The sequence below is a fragment of the Lutra lutra genome, chromosome 15, assembly GCF_902655055.1.
Source record: "Lutra lutra chromosome 15, mLutLut1.2, whole genome shotgun sequence".
Lineage (NCBI taxonomy): Eukaryota > Metazoa > Chordata > Mammalia > Carnivora > Mustelidae > Lutra > Lutra lutra.
The window spans coordinates 5,908,065-5,935,504 of NC_062292.1; the positions used below are offsets into that span (position 1 = coordinate 5,908,065).

The following is a 27,440-nucleotide window of genomic DNA, read 5'->3' on the forward strand; positions in this document are numbered from 1 at the left end:
TTCCTTTTTGTCTTTTTCCTTTTTATATGCAACAACAATAGGAGCATGTTTAATATTGATGAGTTTGACCTTCTGGGAATTATAGTATATGTACCCTTTCGGAATACAAATGCTATTTGATTTATATGGTAAACACGTAGAATTTTGGAGATTAGCATTTTAATCAACTCTAATCTCCTAGGATTTTTTTTTTAATTCCCTCAGTTTACCATTTTGTCAAGAAAAGTTTGAAAAATGAATTTTTGAAATGGCAGCTAACGTTCTCTCCCGTAGACGGATGCAAGGTCTGCATCAAACATGAGAGCCGCACTGGATGTAGGAACCTTCCCTAAACCACACGCTCGAGCCCATTAACACTGTTCAAGATGATCAGGTGTTAAAAGAACAATCCATGCATTCAACAAATATTTGTCGAGGGGCCCTGCAGGCCCCTGGGGGAGGGGCCTCCACACTCTGGCTCCCCCAACTGGAACGTGGGTTCAGGTGTTCTCCATTTAAGATTTTTTTTTGTTTAACTTTTCCCCTTGCAGGTCCCTCAGCCTTGAAGTTGGCGGTGCCCCCTCCGGCCCACGAGCTTCCCCCGCGGCGACCACGCGTTCGGTGCACGCGGCGGAGAGGAAAGTGCCCGAGATAGAGCAAGCGTCTTTCGCGCGCGGCTTCGGCGAGGAGCCGGGCGGCGGCGGGGGTGGCGGCGCGGCGGCGGCCATCGGGGGGCCCGGCCCGGCCTGCGTTCCGCGCCGCCATTGGCTGGCTCCGAGCGCCGCACTGAGCATGTTCGAGCCCCGCTCGCGCCGGGCTGCAGCCGCCGCCACGGCCGCCGCGGGCGCGCATTGTGCGGAGAAGCGGCAGATGCTAGCAGCGCCGGCCGCACGCGCGTCGGCCTCCTCGCGCAGAGGCTCGCCCCGCCGCCTGCCCGGCCCCCGCGCCTCCCCCTGTGCGGGCTGGGCGCCGAGGAGGGCCGGCATGGCCTGAGTGTCGGCGGCGCCTCGGCCGAGCAGCGGGATTGCGACATGGGGAACCAGGACGGGAAGCTGAAGAGGAGCGCAGGTGAAGCCTTGCACGAAGGCGGAAGCGGCGCCGAGGATGCCGTTGGGCCCAGGGATGTGGAAGCCACAAAGAAGGGGAGCGGGGGCAAGAAGGCGCTGGGCAAGCACGGCAAGGGGGGAGGGGGCGGCGGCGGGGGGGAGCCGGGCAAGAAGAAGAGCAAGTCGGAATCCAGAGCCTCCGTGTTCTCCAACCTGCGGATCAGGAAGAACCTGTCCAAGGGGAAGAGCACCGGCGGCTCCCGCGAGGACGTGCTGGACCCCCAGGCCCTGCCGACCGGGGAGCTGGACAGCGCGCACTCTCTGGTCACCAAGACGCCAGACCTCAGCCTCTCGGCAGACGAGACGGGCCTGTCGGACACCGAGTGTGCCGACCCCTTCGAGGTAACCCGTCCGAGGGACCATGGACCCGCGGAGGCTGGGGGTGGGGGCAGGGTGGTCTTGGAGGGTTTGGAGACCGCCGCGGGGACGCAGGATGGACAAAGGACCAGTTCGGGCTCGGACACGGACATCTACAGCTTTCACTCGGCCACGGAGCAGGAGGACCTGCTTTCAGACATTCAGCAGGCGATCCGCCAGCAACAGCAGCAGCAGCTGCTGCTGCTCCAGGGCCCCGAGGAGCCTGCGGCGCCCTCCACAGCCGCCTCCCCCCAGCCCGGGGCCTTCCTGGGCCTGGACCAGTACTTGCTGGGGTCCAGCAGCGCAGCCGGGGGGCCCCCTCGCAGTCCGGACACGGAGCAGGCGGTGCCTGCGCGCTCTGACCTGCCCGGCAGCCTGGTCCCCGAGCCCCGGGCGCCCGAGCAGCCCTCGCCCCCCGGCGGCCCCGGAGCCTCAGCGGAGCCCGGCCTGCCCGTGGGCCAGCCCGCGGCCGCAGACTCGCCCTCCTCCACCGCCTTCGCGTTCCCCGAGTCCTCGCCGGGAGAGGGCTCGGCCGCAGCCGCCGGGCCAGGGGCTGGGGACACTGACGAGGAGGGCGAGGAAGACGCATTTGAGGATGCCCGCCGAGACTCTCCGGGGGAGGCGTGGGGCCTGGGGGCGGGAGAGGGGCCCCCGGCGCCGGGGGCAGAGCCCGAGGGGGAGCCCGGCAGGCCCAGCGCCCCGGCGGCGGCCTCCCTGCCCAGCAGCCCCGCGCCCAGCCCGCGCTGCTTCAAGCCCTACCCGCTCATCACCCCCTGCTACATCAAGACCACCACCCGGCAGCTCAGCTCGCCCAACCACTCTCCCTCCCAGTCCCCCAGCCAGAGCCCCAGGATCAAGAGGCGGCTGGAGCCCTCCCTGAGCCGGGGGCCCAGAGCCGCCCTGGTCTCGGCCGCCGCTCCAGCCAAGAAGCACCGGGCTGACGGCGGCCTCGCCTGCGGCCTCAGCCGCTCAGCGGACTGGACCGAGGAGCTGGGCAGCCGCGCTCCCCCGGCCGGGGGCTCTGCGCACCTGCTGGAACGCGGGGCGGCCTCGGAGGGGAGTGGGGGGGCGCCCGCGGCGCAGGCCGCCAAGGTGTCTGGGGCCCCGGCGGCTGCTGATGGTTTCCAGAACGTGTTCACAGGTGAGTGCGCTCGTGGCGGAGTGGCTGCCAATCAGGGCCCTCCGCGGTCACCTGCTCCGGCTGAGACGCCTAGACCTGCTTCTGGCAAGTCCTGCCTTCTTAGGGGAATCCGTTCAGGTCCTCCTGCACACCAGCTCAGTAAAATCTCTGTTTTTCTTTTCTCTCTTTCCTTTCCTTCCCCTTTAACGTTCCTTCCCTTTCCCTTCCTTTCCTCTCTTTTCTTGTCTTTTTTCTTTTCTTTCCAGAGAGGACAGCTTCGTTGTGTCTCAAAAAAGGGCTCAGTCCATTTCTCCAAAACATGTGCTGGTCTCTATGCCCAGGGTCCCACCAGACAGATCAACTCCACCCCCCCCCCCTTTTTTTTTTGGCATAGTTAGCTGAGCCATCATTCTCTTTCTGTCCTGATCCCCACAGCATTAAAAAGACCAAACTTGTTAATGATTCTTTGACAAAGGTCAAGAAACAAACAATTTATTCCAGTGCTATCCAGAGGCAATCTCTGACTGCTCTAACACGTGTGGGTATATATGTACGTATGTAATATGTAGTTCTAGCTCAGCCATCTGGGTAGACTACTCACTGAACTTAAGGGGACATTCCTGTTTGCTGATGCGACCAAATCTGACACATGGTATTAGAAAGTTAATAAATAATGAAATAGGATATTAGGGATAATTTTCATTTGGTTTCATGTCCTGTCAAAACAGGACATAGCTTGGAGATCGTGAAGATGAGAAAACCAAAAGGACATGTAGCCCACTGGCACCTCTTCTCAGCCATTGTTACAGATTCTGATGGGCACCGTGAAAGCCCAGCTAAGAGGTCCACTTACTGTGGTTAAAAAACAAGTAGTTCAGTGAGTTTATCCTTTCTTAGATGCTGTAGGCCCCAAGGTCTTACCTTCAGGGCCTACTGGTAGAGCGATGGTTTGTTTCCTGTTCTCTTCTCTTTTTTTTTTTTTTTTAAAGATTTTATTTATTTATTTGACAGACAGAGATCACAAGCAGGCAGAGAGGCAGGCAGAGAGAGAGGAGGAAGCAGGCTCCCTGCCAAGCAGAGAGCCCGATGCGGGGCTCGATCCCAGGACCCCGAGATCATGACCTGAGCCGAAGGCAGCGGCTTAACCCACTGAGCCACCCAGGCGCCCCGCTTCTACTCTTAGTTATTAAAGGAAATATTGACTAAGAATTTAAGGAGTAGAAAAGAATGAAAATTTATACAATTGCTGCTAGGTTCGTGATAAATATTTGAATGATTAAAAATTTCAAATGTAATTCGAAAAGCTTAACATCCTCTGTTAAGTTTTTGATTAACCCATTTGATAAATGCGTTAGCTATAAAATATTTCTTTTCAAAAAATTATTTGACAGAGTGAGGTCACAAGTAGGCAAGTGGAGGTCGGGGGTGGAGCAGGCTCCCAGCTGAGCAGAGAACCCCATGTGGGGCTCTATCCCAGGACCCTGGGATTATGACCTGAGCTGAAGGCAGAGGCTTAACCCACTGAGCCACCCATGCACCCTCCCTATAAAACATTTCTTAAGTGACATTTCTCAATGGGCATAGCTACTTTGACTAACTGCCATTAATGTTGTTTACTTGCATTTACTACATTTTTATTTTCACGTATGGATCACCTTTTATTTTATATTTATAGATTCTTTTTTTAATTTTATTTATTTGAGAGAGAGAGACAGTGAGAGAGCATGAGAGGGGAGGACAGAGGGAGAAGCAGACTCCCCATGGAGCTGGGAGCCTGATGTGGGACTTGATCCTAAGACTCCGGGATCATGACCTGAGCCGAAGGCAATCACTTAACCAACTGAGCCACCCAGGTGCCCCATATTTATAGATTCTTAAGAGTAGCTTCTTTTTATTCACTTTGTTCATTTATTTACTGCTTGCTCCCTTTCCCTCTCTCGCTCTCTTTTTAACTTCTCCCTTCCCTTTATTGTGTAGGTTAAGTTAAAAGTAATGCTTATAGTCTAATACCCTGTAGATAAATTATAAAAATATAAACAAAACAAATCCCCGAAAGACTATTTTGAAGGAAGAAGACAGGAAAGTTCTTAAGTCAATTTTGTGAATTTAATGTTGGTGAGAAATCATATGTTTCCTCTTTAGGGAATCATTCATTTATAAATGTGTATGTATATGTATGTGTTTTTAAAAAAGATTTATTTATTTAAAAGAGAGTGCGTGTGCAGAGGGAGAGGTAGGAGGAGAGAACCTCAGTGGGAAGCAGACTTCCCACTGAGCCCAGAACCCAGACTTGGGGCTACATCCCAGGACCCTGAGATTATGCCCTGAATGAAACCAAGAGTCAGGTGCTCAACCCACTGAGCTGCTTGGGTGTCCCTCTAAATATATATTTTTAAATGAAAATGTCACCATGATTCACATTATCATTTATTTATTTATTTATTTTTTAAAGATTTTATTTATTTGAGAGAGAGTGAGAGAGAGCATGAGCGAGGAGAAGGTCAGAGAGAGAAGCAGACTCCCGGTGGAGCTGGTAGCCCGATGCGGGACTCGATCCCGGGACTCCAGGATCATGACCTGAGCCGAAGGCAGTCGTCCAACCAACTGAGCCACCCAGGTGTCCCCACATTATCATTTATTAATATTAATGGTTGCTCTTTCTAATAGATTAGACTTTGAATATACATTTTAAAAAATTTTTATTTATTTTTCAAAGATTTTATTTATTGACAGAGACGCAGCGAGAGAGGGAATGCAGCAGAGGGAGTGGGAGAGGGAGAAGCAGGCCTCCCACAGAGCGGGAAGCCCGATGTGGGACTCGATCCCAGGACTCTGGGATCGTGACCTGAACCGAAGGCTTAACAGACTGAGCCACCCAGGCGCCCCACTTTTTTTTTTTTTTTTTAAGATTCTATTTATTTATTTGACAGAGAGATCACAAGTAGGCAGAGAGGCAGGCGTGGGGGTCCCCAACGAGGGACCTGATCCCAGGACCCCGAGATCATGACCTGAGTCGAAGGCAGAGGCTTAACCCACTGAGCCACCCAGGTGCCCCTATATATTCATTTCTTAAAATTAACAAATGTATATATGTATATTCTGGACATCCACATTGTACCAGGCAATATGTTAGTGGCAGGACCTACGAAGGTCATTAAGTCATGGTTCTGCCTCTCCAGGGTTCCCTGAGTACACAGGAACGGTGGGGAGGTGCAGTGCTGTCCTCTGGGAGCATCAGGGGTAAAGGGGCTGATCTCCTTGGCAGGGTCAGGGAAGAGGACTTCACAGGAAGATTGATCAGAGTCCTGATGATCATAGGCCCTAAACAGGCTGAAGATTTGTTTTCCTTAAGAGGAAAAAAAAAACTTGTTACTTGCATTGTATTTTAATTTGCTAAGTATTTCAAATTTGAAATTTCAGACTCTTAAAGGAGTCCTGTTCAGTAAGCACCTGTGTTCTGTTGTCCTCTCCAGGGAGGTTTTTTTTTTTTTTTTTAAACCATGCAGGGCAGAAGTATAGCGTGAGTTTTTTTTTTTTTTTAAAGATTTTATTTATTTATCTGACAGAGATCACAGGTAGGCAGAGAGGCAGGCAGAGAGAGGAAGGGAAGCAGGCTCCCTGCTGAGCAGAGAGCCTGATGCAGGGCTCGATCCCAGGACCCTGGGATCATGACCTGAGCCACCCAGGTGCCCCGTGTGAGTTGTTTTAATATGGACATCAGGGGCGCCTGGGTGGCTCAGTGGGTTAAAGCTTCTGCCCTCGGCTTCAGTCATGGTCTCAGGGTCCTGGGATCGAGTCCCACACCGGGCTTTTTGCTCAACAGGGAGCCTTCTTCCTCCTCTCTCTGCTGGCCTCTCTTGCCTACTTGTGATCTCTGTCTGTCAAATAAATAAAGAAAATCTTAAAAAAAAAAAATACAGACATCACTGACTTTGTCTTTGATGTTTGGATCTAGCTGGTCAGTGATCAGTAGATGTTTGGCCATTTCCATATATTTTTCTCACCCACTCATTAGTTTAGGTTTAACCTAATCTTGTAACTGGTGGGGAAATGCAGGTAGGTAGAGGGAAGAAATCACTCTCTCAAGGTCACCCTGTGATTCATTCAGAGGCAGAACCAGAAATAGAAGCTGAGTCCACTGATTTCAGTCTGAATGTCCTTGCTTCATACTCATTTTGAATCTTTGGTACTGAAGGACAACATCGAGTCAAAACTACTTATAAAAAATAATTTTAAGTCTTCACTTAGGAGATATTTCAGTTCTGTTTTTAATAAGACCAGTCCCTGAGGACAAGGGGAGATGGAGAGGAGAAGGGAGTTGAGGGAAATTGGAAGGGGAGGTGAACCATGAGAGACTATGGACTCTGAAAAACGATCTGAGAATTTTGAAGGGGTGGGGGGTGGGAGGTTGGGGGCACCAGGTGGTGGGTATTGTAGAGGGCACGGATTGCATGGAGCACTGGGTGTGGTGCAAAAATAATGAATACTGTTATGCTGAAAAAATAAAAAAATAAAAAAAAAAAAAGACCAGTCCCTTTCATTGTTGAGCATCTGGCCTGCCTTGGGCTGGAAGAAGAGGGGTTGTTGGTCAGAGGAACCAGATTCTTCTCTAGGCAGCTCTCAGGGAAACTGTTCTTGTAGTGGTTTGGTGAACGAAGAAGGACACACGTCCCTGTTTCTCTGTTGCGGTTTGTTTTCTTGTCATCTGGCTTCACATTTGGTTCTTTACCACCCTCTACAGTTTTATGGGCCTCTTGGATATTACCAGAGGCCTGAGGAACAGAGGCATTCTCCTTAGGGAAATTGGTTTTTTTGGCCTTAATTTTGCATGTCTTTGGCTCCATTAATTGCCAGCTGCCTTTGAAGCAGGTGATCATTGTATCTATAAGCCTCCATAAACATCTTTTATTTTTAAACCAGAGTGAGGGTTGTCAGCTCTGGAGAAAGGAACAGATGTTGTTCGCTTTTTAGTGCCTCCCAAGTGTAGGGAGAAAATTCAAGTGGAAAGAGATCTTTGTGGTACATGTTTGTGTTTGTTTGGTAGATAGAAAAACATTTAGTGATGATGGAAACCAAAACTTTATTTTGTGTTGGCTGTTAAAAACTGATGGTGTGGGGCACCTGGGTGGCTCAGCCGGTTAGGTGTCTGCCTTCCGCTCAGGTCATGATCCCAGGGTCCTGGGATCGAGCCCTGCGTTGGGCTCCCTGCTCGGCGGGGAGCCTGCTTCTCCCTCTGCCTCTCCTACTCTCTCTCTGTCAAATAAAATCTTAAAAAAAAAAAAAAAAACCCAACTGATGATGTTTTAGGCCATCACACTGAAATCTTTCCTCAGTTAATTTGTTGGGCATGCAGCTTTTTCCGTGTTGCATAGGAAAAAAATGGCTTCTGAAATTTGAGAGGTTCCTTTGTCCATCAAGTCTAGCAGATGCTTGTTAATAGAGTTTTGCGGTTAGTTGGTTTGGACAGGTAAAATACTAAATTTGTGATGCTAAATCACTTCTGATAGGAGTCTCTCCAAAATCAATTATGTGCTGATCTGTCCTTTTCTAAACATGTGGAATCAAAGTTTAATCTGTTTTCAACGGCTTAGTGTCATCATCAGGCAGGTCGTGGTTAGGTGCTGTGAAAATATTGGGGAAGCGTTCATGCTGCTGGTTCCTGTCTCCTGTTTCCGAGTGTTTGTGTCTTTGCTTCCTGATGTCCGCTAGTCCATTCACGGGGCTGTCTTTTTCTCTTCGCCACCCCTCATACTTCTGATTTGATTTTTCTGATCAGTTTGTTATCGGTTGGCAAATCCTATAATTATGATGTAAAGGTATATTTATTACACTTCTACTGAGTGCCAGACACTGTGGTGCATTACATAATTATCTGTAATCCTTAGAACAGCCTCGAAATAAAGTTATTTATTTCTCTTTTCCCAGTGAGCTAAGCAAGGTTCAGACAAGTGAAGTGACTTGCCTCAGGGCAGTAAGCTAGTCAAAGCTTCATCTAGGATGTGGACTTGGATAAGCAAATCTGTTGTTAATGTGTACAAAATGAAATCCAGTGTATCAGCGAGCTTTTAAATGACTAGCTAATTAGTGAATGGCTTGTGCTTTGGCGGTTGGATTGTATGACTCTCATTTTGGCTTTTCTAAAGGTTATCTTGACTTTTATATCCGTAGAGATACTCCAGTGTAGGAGTACAGGTTTTCTTATATAGCTTGTTAAATGATTTAACTGTGACTTTGTTGAGGACAGTTGCTGTCTTATTTCTAGTGTTAGCATCTGACAGAGTCTGGATGTCGTTCATGTCCAATACATGAAGGAAAGTCAGAAATCATCCCTGATGTGCATATATAACGCATCTTACTGTAACGGGAAAAGGGCTTCTATGCATGCTCTGCTTTTTCCTGTATTTGGACATTTCTTAAAATTAACGAATTATTTTATCAGGATAGATATAAAATTAACAAATTATTATATCAGAATAGATTTTGGTAACAAAAGCTAGGGCTGGAAACACTGTTCTTAAATCTCTTCATTTTATTTTTTAAAGATTTCGTTTTTATTTATTTGGCAGAGACAGACACAGTGAGAGAGGGAGCACAAGTAGGGGGAGTGGGAGAGGGAGAAGCAGGCTTCCTGTTTAGCAGGGAGCCCAATGCAGGGCTCCATCCCAGGACTCTGGGATCATGACCTGAGTTGTACTTAACGCCTGAGTCACCCAGGCCCCCTTAAGTCATTTTAGTCTGATCTGCAACATCCTTTCTCATGTTTTCTTTAGGACTGTTTGGATGAAGTCAAGTACCCCAGTGATGGGTTTTAATGTCTGCTTTATGAGCTGAGGAGTGGCCTACTTCTAAGTGCATTTAGGCTTAGGATATAAGCAATGTGTATTTGAAATTGAACAGGTGCTTTTTGAGCTGTGTTTCCTTCTGATTCTGTTAAAAACTGCTGAACATATTCAGTCGGATGATGGTACAGCAGTTGTTCTGCTATCATTCTAGATGAATTTGTATCTTAGCTTTTTAAAGGGACTCTCGAGTAATTTTTTCTTACACATATGGAGCTAGAGGAGTCATTTCACATTAATAATGTGAAAATTAAATGAAATAGTTTATATGAAGCCACTACAGCTCTGTCTGGTAGAGGCACGTAATTGGTGCTGTGTGCTTTCCTCTGCTGGTTTATTGCCTTAATAAACTTCATTGCTCAAAGTGGACCAAAACCAAATTGGTTAAGACAAAACAAAACAACTCTGAAACCGTATGCAGAAGGTTGATTCATGTACCTAATCACTGTTTTATTCCCAATCATTTTTGCATCATTTTTTTCCTTATATCATTTTCTGTGATTGTTGGTTTCCTTCAGAGTTTGGATGAGGAAAGCCTACGATGGAGATGTGGCTGTGTGATTAGGGGCAGTTGCTCATTTTTAAAGGAGGGGTGGGGAAGAGGAGGCAGCAGGCAGACACCCTTAGGATTTTCGTTCTGCAGAGCATGTGGTGGCAAGGCCTGACTTTGCAGCCTTAACCTCCCACCATTTCCTTCATAATCTCTCAACTTTAGACAAGTTAATCTGTTTGCTGTTTGATGAATGTACATTTCATTTTCCTGATTTGTGCCTTTGCCTTGAAGTTTTTACTCTCTTGGACCACACTATTTGTCTCTTGATTTAGCATCTGAAAGGGCTGTTTAAATTCCCATTTTCATTTTTTGTGTCTTTCCGAACGACCCTTAACGGGCATCATTTATTTCCGTGTCTCTGCACTTACCTTCTGCATCATATTATGAACGCTTTTTGGGTTTAGGGATTCTTTGGTCTTTTTTCTCACCTATTCCTGCTTTTCCTTCCACCTTGGATACTCACCTGCTTCTGTCCATCATCTAATCTCTATCAACACATCTACCAATGTCTCTTCTGTGTCTGCGGTGTGCCAGGAATATGATGGGCACTTAGCATACTGGGTTTTTATGAATAATTGTTTGCCACTTTTAAAATTTTTACCTACTTTTTTTTTTTTTTGAAAGACTTGATTTATGTGTTTTAGAGAGAGAATGAGCATGAGTTGGGGGAGGAACAGTGCGGGGGGGTGCGAATCTTCAGTGGACTCCCCGCTGAGCATGGAGCCCAACATGGGGCTCCATCTCATGACCCTGAGATCATGACCTGAGCTAAAACCAAGAGTCGGGGGGTGCCTGGGTGGCTCAGTGGGTTAAGCCTCTGCCTTCGGCTCAGGTCATGGTCTCAGGGTCCTGGGATCGAGCCCCACATCGGGCTCTCTGCTCAGCGGGGAGCCTGCTTCTCCTCCCCACCCCCCCACCGCCTGCTTCTCTGCCTACTTGTGATCTCTGTCTGTCAAATAAATAAACAAAATCTTAAAAAAAAAAAAAATGAAACCAAGAGTCAGACGCTCAGCCGACTGAGCCACCCAGGCACCCCCCACCATTTTTTTTTTTTGAAAAGGCAATTTGGGTATCTAGGCTTCCTATTGGTAACTTCCTATTGAATTCATACTGGAAAATTACTAACATTTTTGATCAGTCGAAATTAATTATTTTTATTGAGGTATGATTGAATCTGAGGAAAGAATGATACTTTGATAGAACTTGTTTTGAAAGAACATCTTATATTTGTTGGTTGATTTTAAAATAGCAATGAATACAGTAATTGAGCTTCCAATTATAAATTTTGTTGGCGATGAAAGAAGTAAGGAAATAGAGAAAATTTTATTGCTCTGTTTATTCCTGCTTGTGTGTTGTAAGTAATAACCTGATGTTAATGAAATTTAGCATTAAGGGACCATTAGGAAGAAACAAATAACAACCGCTTGTGGCTTGATAGTTATTGGACATAATTTTAGTGGCTGAAAACTTTCCCAGGCTTTTTTTTTTATATTAAAAATATAAATATATGACAAATACGACTTCTAGTCAATTTGAAATGCTATTTAGTAAAGCAAGGTATTACTGCATCGACATTATATGAACAGACAATGGCAGTTATTGGATGCTATAAGAGGACTCTAACCATGCGGGCGAATTGTTACTCTCGGACACATGCGCCTCTGTGGATGAGAGAAAGGGAAACATGCACGTCCTCCACCTTTCCAAGGATGTCCCGGGAGGTGTTGATTGGATAGGAGAAGAGCTTCCACTCTTCTGCGATCCAGTCAGTTTCCACATATCCTGAACCTACTCGAAGCTGTATTTTCTGTTCTACCAGAGCCACAATGGGCTAAAGATAGTCTGTTTATTTTCAGGGGCAATGGGATGATTTCTTGAAAAAATTAAGCCTGTACGGTGTTTTAAATAATGCTTGTTTTACTACTCAGTTCCCTCTTTTTATATTTCAAGCAGAAGCATTCTTTGTTGTGCCCGGTAACGTAGTGGGCTCCTATGGAAATGAATTCTGTGTCATTTAAGCTGTGGCTTTGCACACACGGGAGGGGAAGGAGTGAGTTTAGCAGGAAGCTCGTAGCTCTGCTGCGGCAGTAGCACAGGCGGAGACGTCTTTCAGTCTGTCTCCCTTTCTAGAGGATGTCACCGGTTTCCTGGAAGACTCGGGGCAGTCACTTCTTCCCTCTTCTTGGTGCCCTGGTTTCCCGGGCCCAGACACGAAAGCTGCTTCGTCCAGGTCTCATCGGGCCTGGAGTTCTGTGGAAGGGACCGTTGTAGCAGTTACCTTTTCTGCTAATGGTGATGCTCTGCATGTTTCGTTTCTCTTTATTGTTAGAGCTGAAGACAGTCCCCCTGGGGGAGGGTGCCTTCGTGCGGTGGGGTAAAGACAGCACTGGCGGTCAGGGATGGCGAGAGCAGCAGTGTTTCGATTTCGCTACCTTCCACCGATTGTTGATCGACGCTGCAGGGAGTGCGATCTGGACTGCTCGGACGGCCAGTATCTGATGGGAATCTAGGATCTTGTGTTTCTGAGCACGAAGGTTGTGAGTAGGTATGGTGTATGGCTGACATGCTTTATGAGAAGGAAAGCTGTGTCGCACAATGTATGAGGCAGGGAGTGTAATGAGCATGTCTGTGGAGTCTTCCTAATATGGACAGCAAACTGAGCAAGTTTTCTTGTTTTTTTTGAAGATTTTGTTTATTTGACACAGAGACACACAGTGAGAGAAGGAACACAAGCAGGGGGAGCGAGAGAGGGAGAGGTAGGTCCCCCGCTGAGCAGGGAGTCTGACATAGGGCTCAATCCCAGGACCCCAGGATCATGACCTAAGCCGAAGGCTGACGCTTAACGACTGAGCCACCCAGGCACCCCAGAATCTTTAAAAAAAAAATAAGGAAGTTAAAATACATTTATGGAACTGTACTGTATTTATAACAAAAAGTCCTCGTGTAAGTATACACCCATGCAGTTCAAACCATTATTATACTCAAGGTTCAACGATATTGATTTTTGTATGTCTTCAATTTTCTCAACTGTGCTTACTCATAATTTTTATTAATCTATGGTATTCCATGTAGAAGTTTTCATTGACTAAAAAACTTTCTTAGAGACGGAGGCTAAAAGGTTTTGAGAACTCCTAGGATTTTTACTTTTGTTTTATTGTCCATGAAGTGCAGCTTGTTTACCCATTAAGAAGCAAATGCATAGAATAGAGCTATTTGAGGCTTACAAATGAATTAATTTGAATACTCTGGAAAGTTATGTAAACAATGAGTCTCTTCACTCTTAACATACAAGCCTTATCTTTTTTTTTTAATATTTTATTTGTTTATTTGACAGAGAGCTAGAGAGAGAGCACAAGTAAGCAGAGCGGCAGGGAGGGGGAAAGAGAGAAGCAGACTCTCTGCTGAGCAGGGAGCCCGCTGCGGGGCTCGATCCCAGGACCCTGGAATCATGACCCAAGCCGAAGGCAGCCGCTCAACCAACTGAGCCACCCGGGCGCCCCACAAGTCTTATCTTTTAAAAGTAATGAAAACAATGGGATAACAATAGAGATAATCTTTTGCAACTCAATTTTTTTAAAAAGACATTTATTTATTTGACAGAAAGAGATAGGGAGAGAGGGAACACAAGCAGGAGGAGCTAGAGAGGGAGAAGCAGGCTCCCTGCTGAGTAGGGAGCCTGATGTGGGGCTTGATCAAGGAACCCCAGGATCATGACCTGAGCCAAAGGCAGACGCTTAACGACTGAGCCACCCAGGCGCCCCTCCAACTCATTTGTTAGCCCAGGTACTTGTAGATCATTGGCCTCTCCTCTTCCACTCTACGCCTTTTTTTTTTTTTTTTTAAACATTTTATTTATTTATTTGAGAGAGAGACGTGAGAGAGAGCATGAGCGAGGAGAAGGTCAGAGGGAGAAGCAGACTCCCCGTGGAGCTGGGAGCCTGATGCGGGACTCGATCCCGGGACTCCAGGATCATGACCTGAGCTTAACCAACTGAGCCACCCAGGCGCCCACTCTACGCCTTTTGGAACCTATAGACGAATACTTCCCTTTGGAGACATAAGGTATGCAAATTCTTTATGGGAGGTGTTATATTTTGCAGCTACCTAAGATGTTCTGCAAGATGATTATATCTTCCAGCGCTATTTTGGTTAAATGGCTTTGAGGGTGTAAAATGTTTGGATAGTATCCTGGTAGTTTATTTTAGGATATAGGATTTGATCTGTATCTTCCAATTTTAGAAAAATCCCAAAGTGTGTTGACTCTGTTGGATCTAGCATATTGTGGGTGGGCATATGAGGTTGACTAAGAACTGCAGTGATTTCTGCAGACAGACCGTTGTCTGAGCCAAACGTGCGGTATAAGTGAAAAAGTCATCCTAGAAGACTTCTGTCTCTGATTCAGATTATTTCAGTAAGGAGGCTTATTTGATTCTGAATTCACAGATCATTTTCTCCACCATCTGCCTTGGGATAGTAAAAGCTGGCATACAGATTTAGGTAGCTTTAGGCTAATCCCTAAGGTTGAGCCACCAATTTCCTTTTGGTTTTATTACCAATTAAAGTTACCGATCTTTAGCTTCTCTCTCTCTCCTGGGCATCAGACACATCCCACTTAGCTATCATGGCTCTGGCTCCTCTCTCAGAATTCTCTACAAGACAAGAGAGTAAACTATTAACAATATAAAGATGGGCGGCCAGTGCAGTTTAGAAATATGTCAGTGGTTCCTTACTGCCCTGAGGCTAAAGTTTAAAATCTCAACTATATATGTATTAATATTCTAACGCTCCATGGTTTTATCCCCTCCTTGTTGCTCAGTCTGTACCTTATCCTGTATGTTTCAGTTCCTCAGCCATCTCATGTTTTCTCTAGTAGTTTTAGATATTATTGACACACTGTTCCTGATCTTCAGGGGAGAAACAAAGAGCATTTACTCCTACCCCTCAGTACATGACACATCCCATCATTAGTCCATGCAAAACTCTTCATTTTGTCCATATTTATTCCCTGTAGAGGTTTCCTTCCGTATCCAAAAATACAGTATTCCTATGCAAACTTTTGTAAGCGGAAATGGTGCAAAGCAAAGAAACAGTTACCATTAATTTATATGGGAACATTTTTGAGGGTTCCCAGACTTGAAAAACAACCTCTTTTAGGCTTTTTCTGATACTTTAAGATACATCTTGCTAATGGCTGCTCGAAATAAATGAAGATACAGTACAGATGCTCGTAGACACTGTTTTCTACTCGTAGACACTGTTCTACCCTGGAGGCGTGGTGCTGACATCCTGCGTGTAGTTCCTCGGGAAGGCGCTGGGGGCGCCACTCTCTGTGCTTGGGGCGTGCGCAGCTTCTGTAAAGGCCCCCCTAGAAGAGAAAGGCTCGGTGCTGTTTTCGTTTTTTGCCTTTTTTCGAGAAACCGAAAAAGTCCTTTTTGGATTTCTTTCGGTGAGTGAAAATAAGTACTAATGTGGATCTTTTGCAAAAGCAAATTGGCATTATGTGACCTTTTGAAAGGAGGGAATAGCTGTGTGTTCATTTCCTACTCTGCCCTCCCCGAAGGGCGTAGGGAACAGTGTGTGTGTGTGTGTGTGTGTGTGTGTGTGTAGGGAATTGCTTTTGATGTTTGACATCCTTGAAATTGTATGTAGTTTTGCAAAGTATATAATATTTCTGTATATATTTTAGTTTATACAAACATTCTGAGTTGGAATTCTTTCTGTTGGTTTTTGTTTTTTATTCTTAAAGATTTATTTATTTGAGAGAGAGTGGGGAGGAGCAGAGGGAGAGTCTTAAGCAGACTTTTCATTGACCACCGAGCCCCGTGACCCGAGATCACACAACTAGGGAGTCAGTTGTTTAACTGGTTGGGCCAACCGGGTGCCCCTTTGTGTTGCTTTAAGAAAACCAACACCCCCAAACTCAGCAGGGTTTGGAAAGAACTTTATAAATTTTTCTGGGTGAATATCTGTCAAGTTCATTGCTTCTTACTGCTTTATAATATTCCAGAAAGTGAGGGTTCTGCTGGGTTGTACACACCAGGGGGCACTGTTCACCTTTTTTTTTTTTTTTTTAATAAAGATTTTGTTTATTTATTTGACAGAGATCACAAGTAGGCAGAGAGGCAGGCAGAGAGAGAGAGAGAGAGAGAGAGAGAGAGGGAGGGAGGAGGAAGCAGGCTCCCCCCTAGCAGAGAGCCCGATGTGGGGCTCGATCCCAGGACCCTGAGATCATGACCTGAGCCGAAGGCAGCGGCTTAACCCACTGAGCCACCCAGGCGCCCTCTTGTTTTACTTTTTATTTTATATTCATCTGATGGCTAATGCCTTTGAGAAAACTTTTGCTTATTTTTAGCCATTTGGGTAACGCCCATCTGAATTGCCTGTTGATATCCTCTTTTCTTTTTCTGTAGGGTTTCCTGATTTTCCTTATTTATTCACAAGGGTTCTCTTTATCTTTGTAAATTCTTGATATTATTTTATTACCAGTGTTAAGGATATGAAGGATTGTCACTAAGCTCCTGGTGTTCTTTCCTTATATTAGAGGCTAACATAAAAGTGATGCTTCTCAGAGTCCCCTGCAGGTTTTGTTTCAAATGTGGCTTAGGTTTGATGAATTTCCACCTGATTTGGAAGACCCAAATGAAGCCTAGGACCAACTTTTTTTGTTTGCACTTACATGTACAGCTGTGGAACTGTAGATCCTTCTGGGACCGTGTCAGCAGAGGTCTACTGTTCAGGTGTTCTTTTCCTGAGATGGTGGGGCATGGTGTGTCCCTGCTCCTGGTGTGGCTGGTGGCTGGGGGAGCACAGGTCTGGGGCTGACGGCAGAGGTAACATCCAGCCGTGAGGCTTCCTAATTCTAGCAATGGGAGTGTGCTCTCAAAGCCCAGGACTTGAGATCAGAGAAGAGGCAACCACTTCCTTGGTGGCCTGGTTTTAATTTGGTTCTTGGTGGGTAGTTCTAAAAAGATGCTGCAGTCTTTTTCTTTAGCCCTTCCAAGAATCTGTACAATAAGCAATTCCCTGTAGTAACTCTCTCTTACTGTTGAAACTATTTGGAGTAGACTCAGTTGTATGTAATCACTCGACTCTTAACATGTAGAATCAGTTTTAGACATTATATATATCTTCCTCTAATATTTCATACCTCCTTTACCTTTGTTGTGTCCCTGATTGAAAAGAAATACTTAAATTTTGATGTGATCAATGCTATTTTTCACTTATGTTTTGTGCTATTTTCTTATTTAAGGAATCCTGTCTTATTGCTTGGTTACATTCTCTTCTCCATAGTCTTCTGTTAGCTTTATCATTTTACCTTTTATATTAAGCCTTTGAACTATCTAGCGTCCTCTTGTGTGTATGATGTAATGTAGGGATTCAGTTTTCTTCTTCTTAATATGGCAAGCCAGTTTTTCAACATCATCTCCTATATAGCTTTTACTCATTGATTTTTCATATACATTTATATGATTCCCATACATAGTTAAGATTGTTTCTGAGGGTCTCTTCCTTTTATGTTTGATTTTCTGTCTTCAGTAAGTACTATACAGTTTTTAAAAATGACGTTGCAATGTGTATAATTACTTGGAAGTGTGCCGTTTTCAAAGTTTTTCCAAGTTGATGTTGCCTTCCATCCAAGTGTGGAGTTTCTTAAAAAGTCCTGATGGTATTTGATCTCTTATTAAATTTATAGATTAAATTAAGGATTATTGTCACTTCTGTGAAAGACCTCTTTATTAATTTAGCTCACTTATGTTCTTTTACTAGCGTTCTGGACTTTTCTCCATGGAGGATTTCTGTTTTCCTTGCTGATGCTTCATATGTTTTATTGCTAAGGGTAGTGGTATCTTGCTTTTGTATTGTTTCTTTTTTTTTTTTTAAAGATTTTATTTATTTATTTGACAGGAAGAGATCACAAGTAGGAGAAGAGGCAGGCAGAGAGAGAGGAGGAAGCAGGCTCCCTGCAGAGCAGAGAGCCTGATGCAGGGCTCTATCCCAGGACCCTGGGATCATGACCGAGCCAAAGGCAGAGGCTTTAACCCACTGAGCCACCCAGGCGCCCTTTTGTATTGTTTCTAGTTATTATTTGGATAAATCTTTTCAATGTCTTTCAGTTCTGTGGCATGATTTCCTTTATAAGTATTTTTTAAACCTAAAGGGTAGTTAGTAATATCTAAAGTGTATAGTTAAGATTCTGATCCAACTATATGGGTTTTTGGGGTTTCTGATCCAATGTGTGCCCCCCTCCCCCGCCGCTCCAGCACTAAGCAATTCCTTATGACATCAGCTAGGTGTTTTATAAGTCAACCTAATATTGACATTATTTACCTAGAGATAGCATCAGATCCCACAGGTTAAGGTTTCCAGTCTGCCCCCTCTTCACATGGCAACCAAAAGTCTAGGTGGTAACCTGGACTTCTGACTGACCAGCTATGGGTTCCAACAGTCCTCTCCTTGGGTTCGATTAATTTGCTAGAGCAGCTTACAGAGCTCAGAGAAATATTTTACTTTCTAGATTACCATAAAAGGGTATAACTTTATTATAAAATTTATTATAAAAGGATATGACTTGGAACAGTCAGAGGAAAGCCATACATAGGGAAGGTGTGGAAGGAACTCTTACGTTCTCTCAGCACGCCACCCTCCCCAGTGTGTTCACCAACCTGGAGGTGCCCTAACCCAGTCCTCCCGGTTTTTAAGGAGGCTTCATTATATTGGTTTGATTGATTCAATCATTGCCTTTGGTGATTGAACTCAGTTGCCAGCTCCTCTCCCCTCCTGGAGGTCAAGAGTGAGACTAGAAGTTCCAGCCCTCTAATCACAAGGTTTTTTTCCCCTCGCAACCTGCCCTCCTCCTCAGGTGCTTTGCAGAAGTCCTCTCACTAACATAAATTCAGCTGTGGTTGAAAGAGGTTTGTTGTGAATACCAAGATGCCTTTATTGCTCTTATCACTTAAGAAATTCCAGGGGTTTTAGGGGCTCTGTGCCAGAACTGGATGAAAACCATATATATATATATGTATGCATTCTTACATATATATGTAAATATATGTACATATGTACAATATGTACATACTCATACATATATATATGTATTCTTAATAAATCATTATCTCACCGGGCGCCTGATGGCTCAGTTGGTTAAGCATCTGCCTTCGGCTCAGGTCATGACCCCAGCTGGGGTCCTGACTCTTGGTTTCAGCTCAGGTCTTGATCTTGGGGTCCTAAGGTCAAGCCTCATGTCAGGCTCCACACTGGACCTGGCGCCTGTTTGGGATTCTCTCTTCCTCCTCCGTCACCCACCCCGCCCCTCAACTCGCACAGCTCTCTCTCAAAAAACCCCCCCAAATCATAATATCACAATAGTCATATTGGCTTTTAAAGGCAGTAGTTTCTTTCTTTCTTCTTCTTCTTTTTTTTTTTTTTTACAGCAAAATAATTGGAATATAACCTAGATCATGATGTGTATTGCGTAGATTCTTTTGAAATTATTGTGGTTCTTGTGGCTTTCTTTTTGTCATTGTGTGTGATTAGTCTTTGTGTATCTATGGCTCTCTTCTGGGAGTTACAATCCTGAAATTCAGAAACATTATTAACCTTTTAATTTAGCAGGTTGTTTTTTATACTCAACATTAATAAAAATCTCTGATATTTGAAGTGCTTCAAAGGCATCATTTAAACAAGTATATATTTTATCCAATCAGAAAAACACCCATCCCTTGGTTTCCGTTACATATTTCTCCTTGGTTTGCCCACTACATTTTAGGCTCACTTTTCATCCCTTCAACTGGTTTCCCTCGTCCACCTTAACATCTGCCCTCCAGAACCTTTTCCATGCCTGTCTTAAGTTTCTGGTTCAGTTCTTTTATGAATTCCAGGTGCAGATTTCCTATTGCCTTAAAAATGTGTCTGTAGGAATATGGGAGTAGATCCAAACTCAACTTCTCTTTCCTCTAAACCCAAATTGCTCCCTTATTTATTGCCTGCCCTGGTGGATGGTAATAGTTCTGGCATCGACCGTTACCTGTTCCTTAAGCCAAAATCTGGGAGTTGTGCAAGTTAGCCAAGTTCCTCACATTTCCTCTTTATTAAATCCAATCAGACACTAAAACTGGTTAAAATACATCTCAGCATATTTCTGAAAATACTCATCCCGTTCTTTCCAGGGGAATGTTCAGTGCTCTTCTCACAATTATTCGGTGGCTCTCTATTAACCTCAGAGACAAGCTTTAAACTTAGGGTATAGATCCAAGCAGAAAATTGAAGGTGTTCAGCCTAGAGGAGCTAGATTTGCTAGGCGTTGTATGATTTAACCGAACACAAAGGAGGCTGTCCCTTATGGAATGTCCAGCCTTGGAGTGGATGATCTTGAAAGGAGTGATTTCACTGTTCACGGGAGGTGTTCACACAGATTGGATGAAGATCTACTGGGGTCCTCCTAACCCTGGGGAGGTGGAGCTTGGTAACCACTGACCTTCCTTACAACCAGACAAGACCATGATGTTTGACTTCTAAAGTAAGAGCAGCGGTTGTGGTCTGTTTGTCTCATTCCTTCAATTTGAGACTGCTTTAAATATGCCCAAAACTCTTCAACTAGAGGTATTTTAGAAGCTGCCATTTATTAGCTTCACTTTTCTGGATTTAACTTAATAAACTAAAAATTTTTTTCTTTTAAAGTATTTCCCTCTGACATATCTCATGTTTGCCTTTAAACATTTGACTTGCTCCATGAGCTTTAAAAAAAAATCCCCAAATAAATCCATATTCTAACATAGGTCCTAAAAAATGGTTGGTAGTCATTGTTATTTATGTTCTATGATATCATTTGGCCAATTTTATTAGATTACATTTCTTGATCTGTTTTTGCCAAGTTTCAGCTCTTGATTAATCAAAGTTGCATAGCTATTTTTTTTCTTTCTCAGAGAAAACCTTGATGGAAGCCAATATGAATTTCATACACATTTTCATAGGCTCTGTAGCTTTCAGAGGTCTATATACCAAAGTCACATTTTTTGTCTTATTTATATATGTATGTATGATTGACACAGTGTTACATTAGTTTCAGGTGTACAACTTAGTTTTTTGACAAGTTTATATATATATAGATATAAAATGTCATATTTACCACAAGGGTAGCTAACTTCTGTCAGTGCACAATGTTATTATAATATCATTGATTGTATTTTATGCTGTGCCTTTTATTCCTGGGACTTATTCATTCCATAACTGGAAGCCAGTATCTCCCTTTCCTTTTACTCATCTTGCCCAACGCCCACTGTTCCTCCTCTCTGGCAACCATCATTTATTCTCTGTATTTATAGCTCTGATTCTGCTTTTTGTTTCTTTATTCATTTTTTTTTTCTTTTAGATTCCACTTGTGAGTAGAATCATGTGGTATTTTTCTTTCTCAGTCTGACTTACTTAGGTAATACCCTTTACATCTGTCTGTGTTGTCACAAATGGCATGGTGACATCCTTTTTATGGCTGTATAATATTCCACTGTGTGTGTGTGTGTGTGTGTGTGTGTGTGTGTACCATAGTTTCTTATCAATTCATTTATTAATGGACACTTAGGCTGCTTCCATCTCTTAACTATTGTGAATGATGCTGCAATAAACATAGAAGTGCATAGATCTCCTCACATTAGTGTTTTCATTTTCTTTGGAGTAAATACCTAATATGGAAATACTGGGTCATATGGTATTTCTATTTTTAATTTTTCGAGCAATCTCCATACTGTTTTGCACAGTGGCTGCAGCAGTTTACATCTCCACAGGCAGTGCAGGAGGATTCCTTTCTCTCCACGTCCTTGCCAACATTTGTTATTTCTTGTCATGTTGATTTTAGCCATTCTGACTAGTGTGAGGTGACATCTCATTGTGGTTTTGATTTGCATCTCCTGATGATGAATGATGTTGAGTGACTTTCATGTGTCTATCGGCCATCTCTACATCTTCTTTAGAAAAATATCTATTCAGGTCGTCTTCTCATTTTTTAATCAGATTTTTTTGGTGTTAAATTGAATAAGTTCCTTATATATTTTGGATATTAACCCCTTATTGGCTGCGTCATTTGCAAATATCTTCTCCCTTTCCATAGGTTGTCTTTTTATTTTTTTGATGGTTTCTATTGCTGTAAAAGAGTTTTTTATTTTGATGTAGTCCCAATAATTTATTTTTGCTTTTGTTTCCCTTGTCCTAGGAGACATATTTAGAAAAAGTTGCTATGGCTGATGTCAAAGAAATTACTGTCTGTGTTTTCTGCTAGGATTTTTATGGTTTCAGGTCTTTAGGTCATTTAGGCCTTTAATCCCTTTTGAGTGTATTTTTGTGTATGGTATTACTAAGTAGTCTGGGTTCATTCTTTAAAGTGTAGTTGTCCAGTTTTTCCAGCACCATTTATTGAAAAGAATTTCCCTTCTCTGTTTTATATTCTTGCCTCCTTTATCATAGATTAATTGACCAAATAATCATGGGTTTATTTCTGGGGTCTCTATTCTCTTGCATTGATTTATGTATTTGGTTTTGTTCCAGTTTCAAACCCTTTTGATTACTATGGCTTTGTGGTATATCTTGAACTCTGGGACTATGATACCTCCAGCTTTTTTTTTTTTTTTTCCCCCTGGGATTGCTTTGGTTATTTGGGGTCTTTTGGGGTTCCATACAAATTTTAGGATTATTTGTTTTAGTTTTGAGAAAAGCGCTACTAGTATTTTGGTAGGGATTGCATTAAATCTGTAGATTGCGTTGGGTAGTATGAACATTTTAACAATATTAATTTTTCCAGCACATGATTATGGAATATCTTTCCATTTGTTTGTGTCATCTTCAGTTCCTTTCATCAGTGTTTTATAGTTCTCAGAGTACAAGTTGTTCACTTTTTTGGTTAAGTTTATTCTTAGTTATTTTATTCTTTTTGGTGCAATTGTAAATGGGATTGTTTCCTTAATTTCTCTTTCTACTAGCTCATTATTAGTGTATAGAGATAGTACCAATTTCCAGGTATCAATTTTGTATCCTGCTGCTTTACTGAATTTTCTAGTAGCTTTTTTGTTTTTAAGATTTTATTTATTTATTCATTTGACAGAAAGAGAGATCACAAGTAGGCAGAGAGGTAGGCAGAGAGGGAGGGGGAAACAAGGAGCCCGATGTGGGACTCAGTCCCAGGACCCTAGTATCATGACCTGAGCCAAAGGCAGCAGCTTAACTGACTTAGCCACCCAGGCATCCCATTCTAGTAGCTTTTTGACGGTGTCTTTGTTTTTTAAAAATTTTTTAAAAAAGATTTTATTTATTGGAGAGAGAGAGAGAGAGTGATGGGAGGGGCAGAGAGAGAGGGAGAGAGAGACTCTCAGACTCTGTGCTGAGCACAATACAGGGCTTGATCTCATAACCCTGAGATCATGACTTGAGCCAAAATCAAGAGTTGGACACATAACCAACTGAGCCACCCAGGCACCCCTTATTGGAGTCTTTAGAAATTTCTAAAGTATCCTATCATTTGCAAGTAGTGACAGTTTAACTTCTTTACCTTATTTCTTTTTCTTGTCTGATTACTGTGGTTAGGACTTCCAGTAGTATGTTGAATGAAAATGGTGAGAGGGGACATCCTTATTTTGTTCCTACCTTAGAGGGAAAGCTCTCTTTTTCTCCATTGAGTATAATGTTAGTTGTGAGTTTCTCACAAATGGCCTTTATTATGTTGAGGTATGTTCCTTTTTTTGTTGAGTTGTTTTCTTTCTTCTTCTTCTTCTTTTTTTTTTTTTTTTTACAATCATGAATGGATGTTGTACTTTGTCAAATGCTTTTTCTGTATCAGTCGAGGTGATCATATGATTTTTTGTTTAATTTTTGATGTGGTGTGGCACTGGTTCCAAAGTCACTTTTTTTTAAGTAGGCTCCATGCCTAGTATGGAACCCAGTATGGGGCTTGAACTCATGACCCAGAGATCAAGACCTGAATGAGATCAAGAGTTGGATGCTTAACCAACTGAGCCACCCTGGCGGCCCCCAAATCACTTTTTTAATGCTTTGCTCTGTGACATTTTATTGTAATTGATGTCAAATACATTTATTACTACTCTTTTCCATATTGTCAGTGTCAGGTGACAAAATGCATCCTGTAAGTCCCAGGTCACCAGGCAGAGCAGTCAATGTCTTCAGAAAAATTATAAAGGTGCATGGTATCGAGGACTTGGAAAAACCAGCACATATGCAGGCCAATCTGCAAGTGTCTTATAAAGTTTAAATATCAACCTATTTCTTCCTTATCTGGAGTTTTGAGCCTAATGATGTGCTCGGAGGAAGGAGTTTCCTGTAAGAGTGTCTAGTCCATGCTGGCCATACAGGCAGGGAGCTCTGTCCGGGGAGCAGCGACCTACATCCTCATCCGTTCGCATCCCTTCCTGAGCTGAGGTCCTCTTCCCTGCAGGTAGGGACCGAGGGTTAGTTACCTTCATGTGTCCTCTGACCTGTGTTTCCTATGATGTGTCTAGCATTTTGTCTACACATTTGTCTTCTTGCCTTGAGACAACCCTAGATCTTTACAGCGAGGAGGGTGTTCCTCTTGTAAAACCTGCAGCATTGGTATCTGAAACTAGACAGGTTAGCTTCTATTTGGTCATAATTGGCCTCTCATACCTGTTATTTTTATTTCTCCAGCATAGACCATCGTCCATGATGATACACAATACGCGATAGCTCTGTATTCACCAACATCTTAAGCAATTATTGTTAATGTCTAACTCTGGATTTGCTTGTCAATAGCACCTTTCCTCTTATCATTTCCATTGATAGATAATATGGGCTTTCAGGGGCAGTTTATTAGATAGGTCTGATCTAGAAGATCAAGAAAAAGCTTAAGACAATGAGACTGCTGTTTAATTCTCATTTTGCATGAGATTTGGAACCTGGAAGAAACGGAAACTTATACTGACCCCTTTCAAAGTCTAGCAGTTATGTTCTGTTCTTTCAACCATTAAAAAATACACAAAAGGAAGAAAAACCAATGATGTGTCTGGAGGCTCTTAAAGTATAAATTTAAAACAGAAACTCATAAATGAATGATGTTATGGGGCGTGAAACAACACCAAACTTACACTTAGCCCTTTCCCATGTGTGACCTGGGATATATTGCTCAAATATTTGAGCACATTGTCGTAATGCATTATTATTAGTAAGGGACAGGGAGCATATTTTTGTCAAGATTATGTCCTCTGGTGGACCTAGGATGTCCTTTGACAAATAATAGTCTCTTAAGTGTTTGGTTATATCCTGTCTTCACTGCCTTTTCTCTCTTTCTCTCTCTTTTTAACTATTTCCATCAAGAATGTTTAATTAAGATAGTATATTCTAAATAGACTGCATTTCAAGTATTCCTTCATGGGCTTTGGTCTTTGTGACTGTGTTGTTTGCCCCAGTGGGGTGCAGACCATGTGGTCTGTTTCTTTTATATCTTCATAGAGAATGTTGGTCAGAAGCTTTTCCCAGAGTTGCTGGCTTACTCAGAAGTGGAAGATCCCTGGAATAAAAATTAGGAGAGCAGAGCATGCCCCCAGTTTTGGCATTGCCACCCTCCAGTCTGTAGGCCGATTCTAGAACCTTTTCATCCCTCAGTCAGTCGCGTTGAAATCCTGGTGGTAAATCCTTGCTTTGCTTCGCAAGCTGACAATAGATGGTGGAAGTGCCCTTTACGTTCTATCATTCTGCCCAAAACACAGGGTTTCTACTTTTTTTTTTTTTTTAAAGATCTTATTTATTTATTTGACAGAACACAAGTAGGCAGAGCATTAGGCAGAGACAGAGAGAAGGGGAAAGCAGACTCCCCACTGAGCAGAGAGCCCGACACGGGGCTGGATCCCAGGACCCTGGAATCATGACTTGAGCTGAAGGCAGAGGCTTGAACCCACTAAGCCACCCAGGGGCCCCGGGTTTCTACTTTTTATAGCATCACTGCTCACTGCCCAACAGAACTCCTGGGCAGGGGCTCATGATTTTACTTTATCCTTGTGCAGGAGGATCACTGCATTTGGCCTTGTTTCAATGTTTGTCCAGCCCTGTGAATTTTGCTTAGCAATGCAAGAGGAGTATTTGAGGATAGTCTTATGACTGCAAAGCTGATACCACACTAAAGGGAAAACTCTTTGCTAACTAGGGTGTGTACGTATATGCAGGAGGAGGGAGAGGGGATCAGTACAGAAATAATTGGGAACGTTAGTGATTAATAACTTTTCTGTCACTGGATGAATATTATTTTTAACGTGAGTTTAACCAATTATTAACAAATAATTCCACTTTAAAAAAACGTAAGTTAGGAATTCTAGAAAGCAGAGTCTTAAATATTACCTAGCTGATGTCATTAAGATCTATTGAATGTAAAAGAAAAAACAAAAATGAAAACTTGGTGGACAAATATATTTTAATCTGTGATCATCTTGCTTATTATTGTACTTTTTCTAATGCTTTTAGGTAACAGGTATATTCTTAGAATTCCATTGATTACTTATGATTTCCTTCCTTTAGGTTAAACCAAATTTTTATTTATCCTATTTAAGAATATAGAACCTTTGAAATGAATCTTGATAAAAATAATGATAGGACATATTTGTTGGACACTGTGTTAATCCTGTTACAAAAATTATTTCAGATTAATTCTTACAATGATCCTAGCAGGTAATGAAGATGATTATTTCTGGTTATAGATGAGGAAACTGAGGAGGCTTAAGAGAAATTGAGTAGCTTGTCTGAAGCCATAGCTTGAACAATGGTAAATCAGGAAGGGCATCAAGGCAGTGGGTTTCCATAACCTAAGGTTTTGCCTGCTATACCATGCTTCTTCCCCGGATGCATTTTATGAAGTCTAGAGATAGGGTCCATGTACTTTTATTGGAAAAGAATGCACAGAAAGTAGGAACTCCTCTCTATTCTATACAGAAGGGAAGAACTGCCCATGGGTGCACATCACACTTCTAGGTTTCTTTAGGCTATACATTATTAATGTCATTCATGTGATCAGTGAGATGAGCCTTTCTTAGATGAAGATAGTGGGACCTTGTGCAGAGCACCTAACACCTCTGGTCCTGCATTCCCTAACTGGTGAAATGACCGTTAGAGGCTGGTTTGAAAGAAAGACTGCCCCTCCCACTGGGTTTCTTATTTGCACCCAGGGAGGGAGGGGAAGAGGAAGGGAGAACCTGAGAAAATTTGTCCATCTCCTGCCCATGCACTTAGTCATAAATCCACCAGAAACCACTTCATATGTACCTATAGAGTTTATAGCATTCTGTATCATAGAGAATGATTTTATTGGCCTTCGAGAATTTTCTCAAGTTCTAGCATTACTGCAGCTACAAAGGGAGTGTTGCCTTGGTAGTGGTTGAACTTAGCTCTTCCTTTACCCCTGGGACCTGTTTGCATTTCCTTGATAAGTAGCCCTGGACCACATGTACTGCTGCTGAGTGGCCTCCCTGGCAGACCCTGTGCCCTTG

General features: G+C 43.3%; 1 protein-coding gene across 1 annotated transcript in view; it reads left to right on the forward strand.

Moving 5' to 3' along the window:
* The first annotated feature begins 791 nt into the window (after positions 1–791).
* FMN2 (formin 2) overlaps positions 792–27,440 on the forward strand; it is a 359,646-nt gene continuing 332,997 nt past the window's right edge. Inside the window, exon 1 of the mRNA XM_047705078.1 lies at positions 792–2,583. Within this exon, the coding sequence (XP_047561034.1) occupies positions 1,011–2,583 (1,573 nt within the window). The 5' untranslated portion in view covers positions 792–1,010. The remainder of the gene's footprint in view (positions 2,584–27,440) is intronic.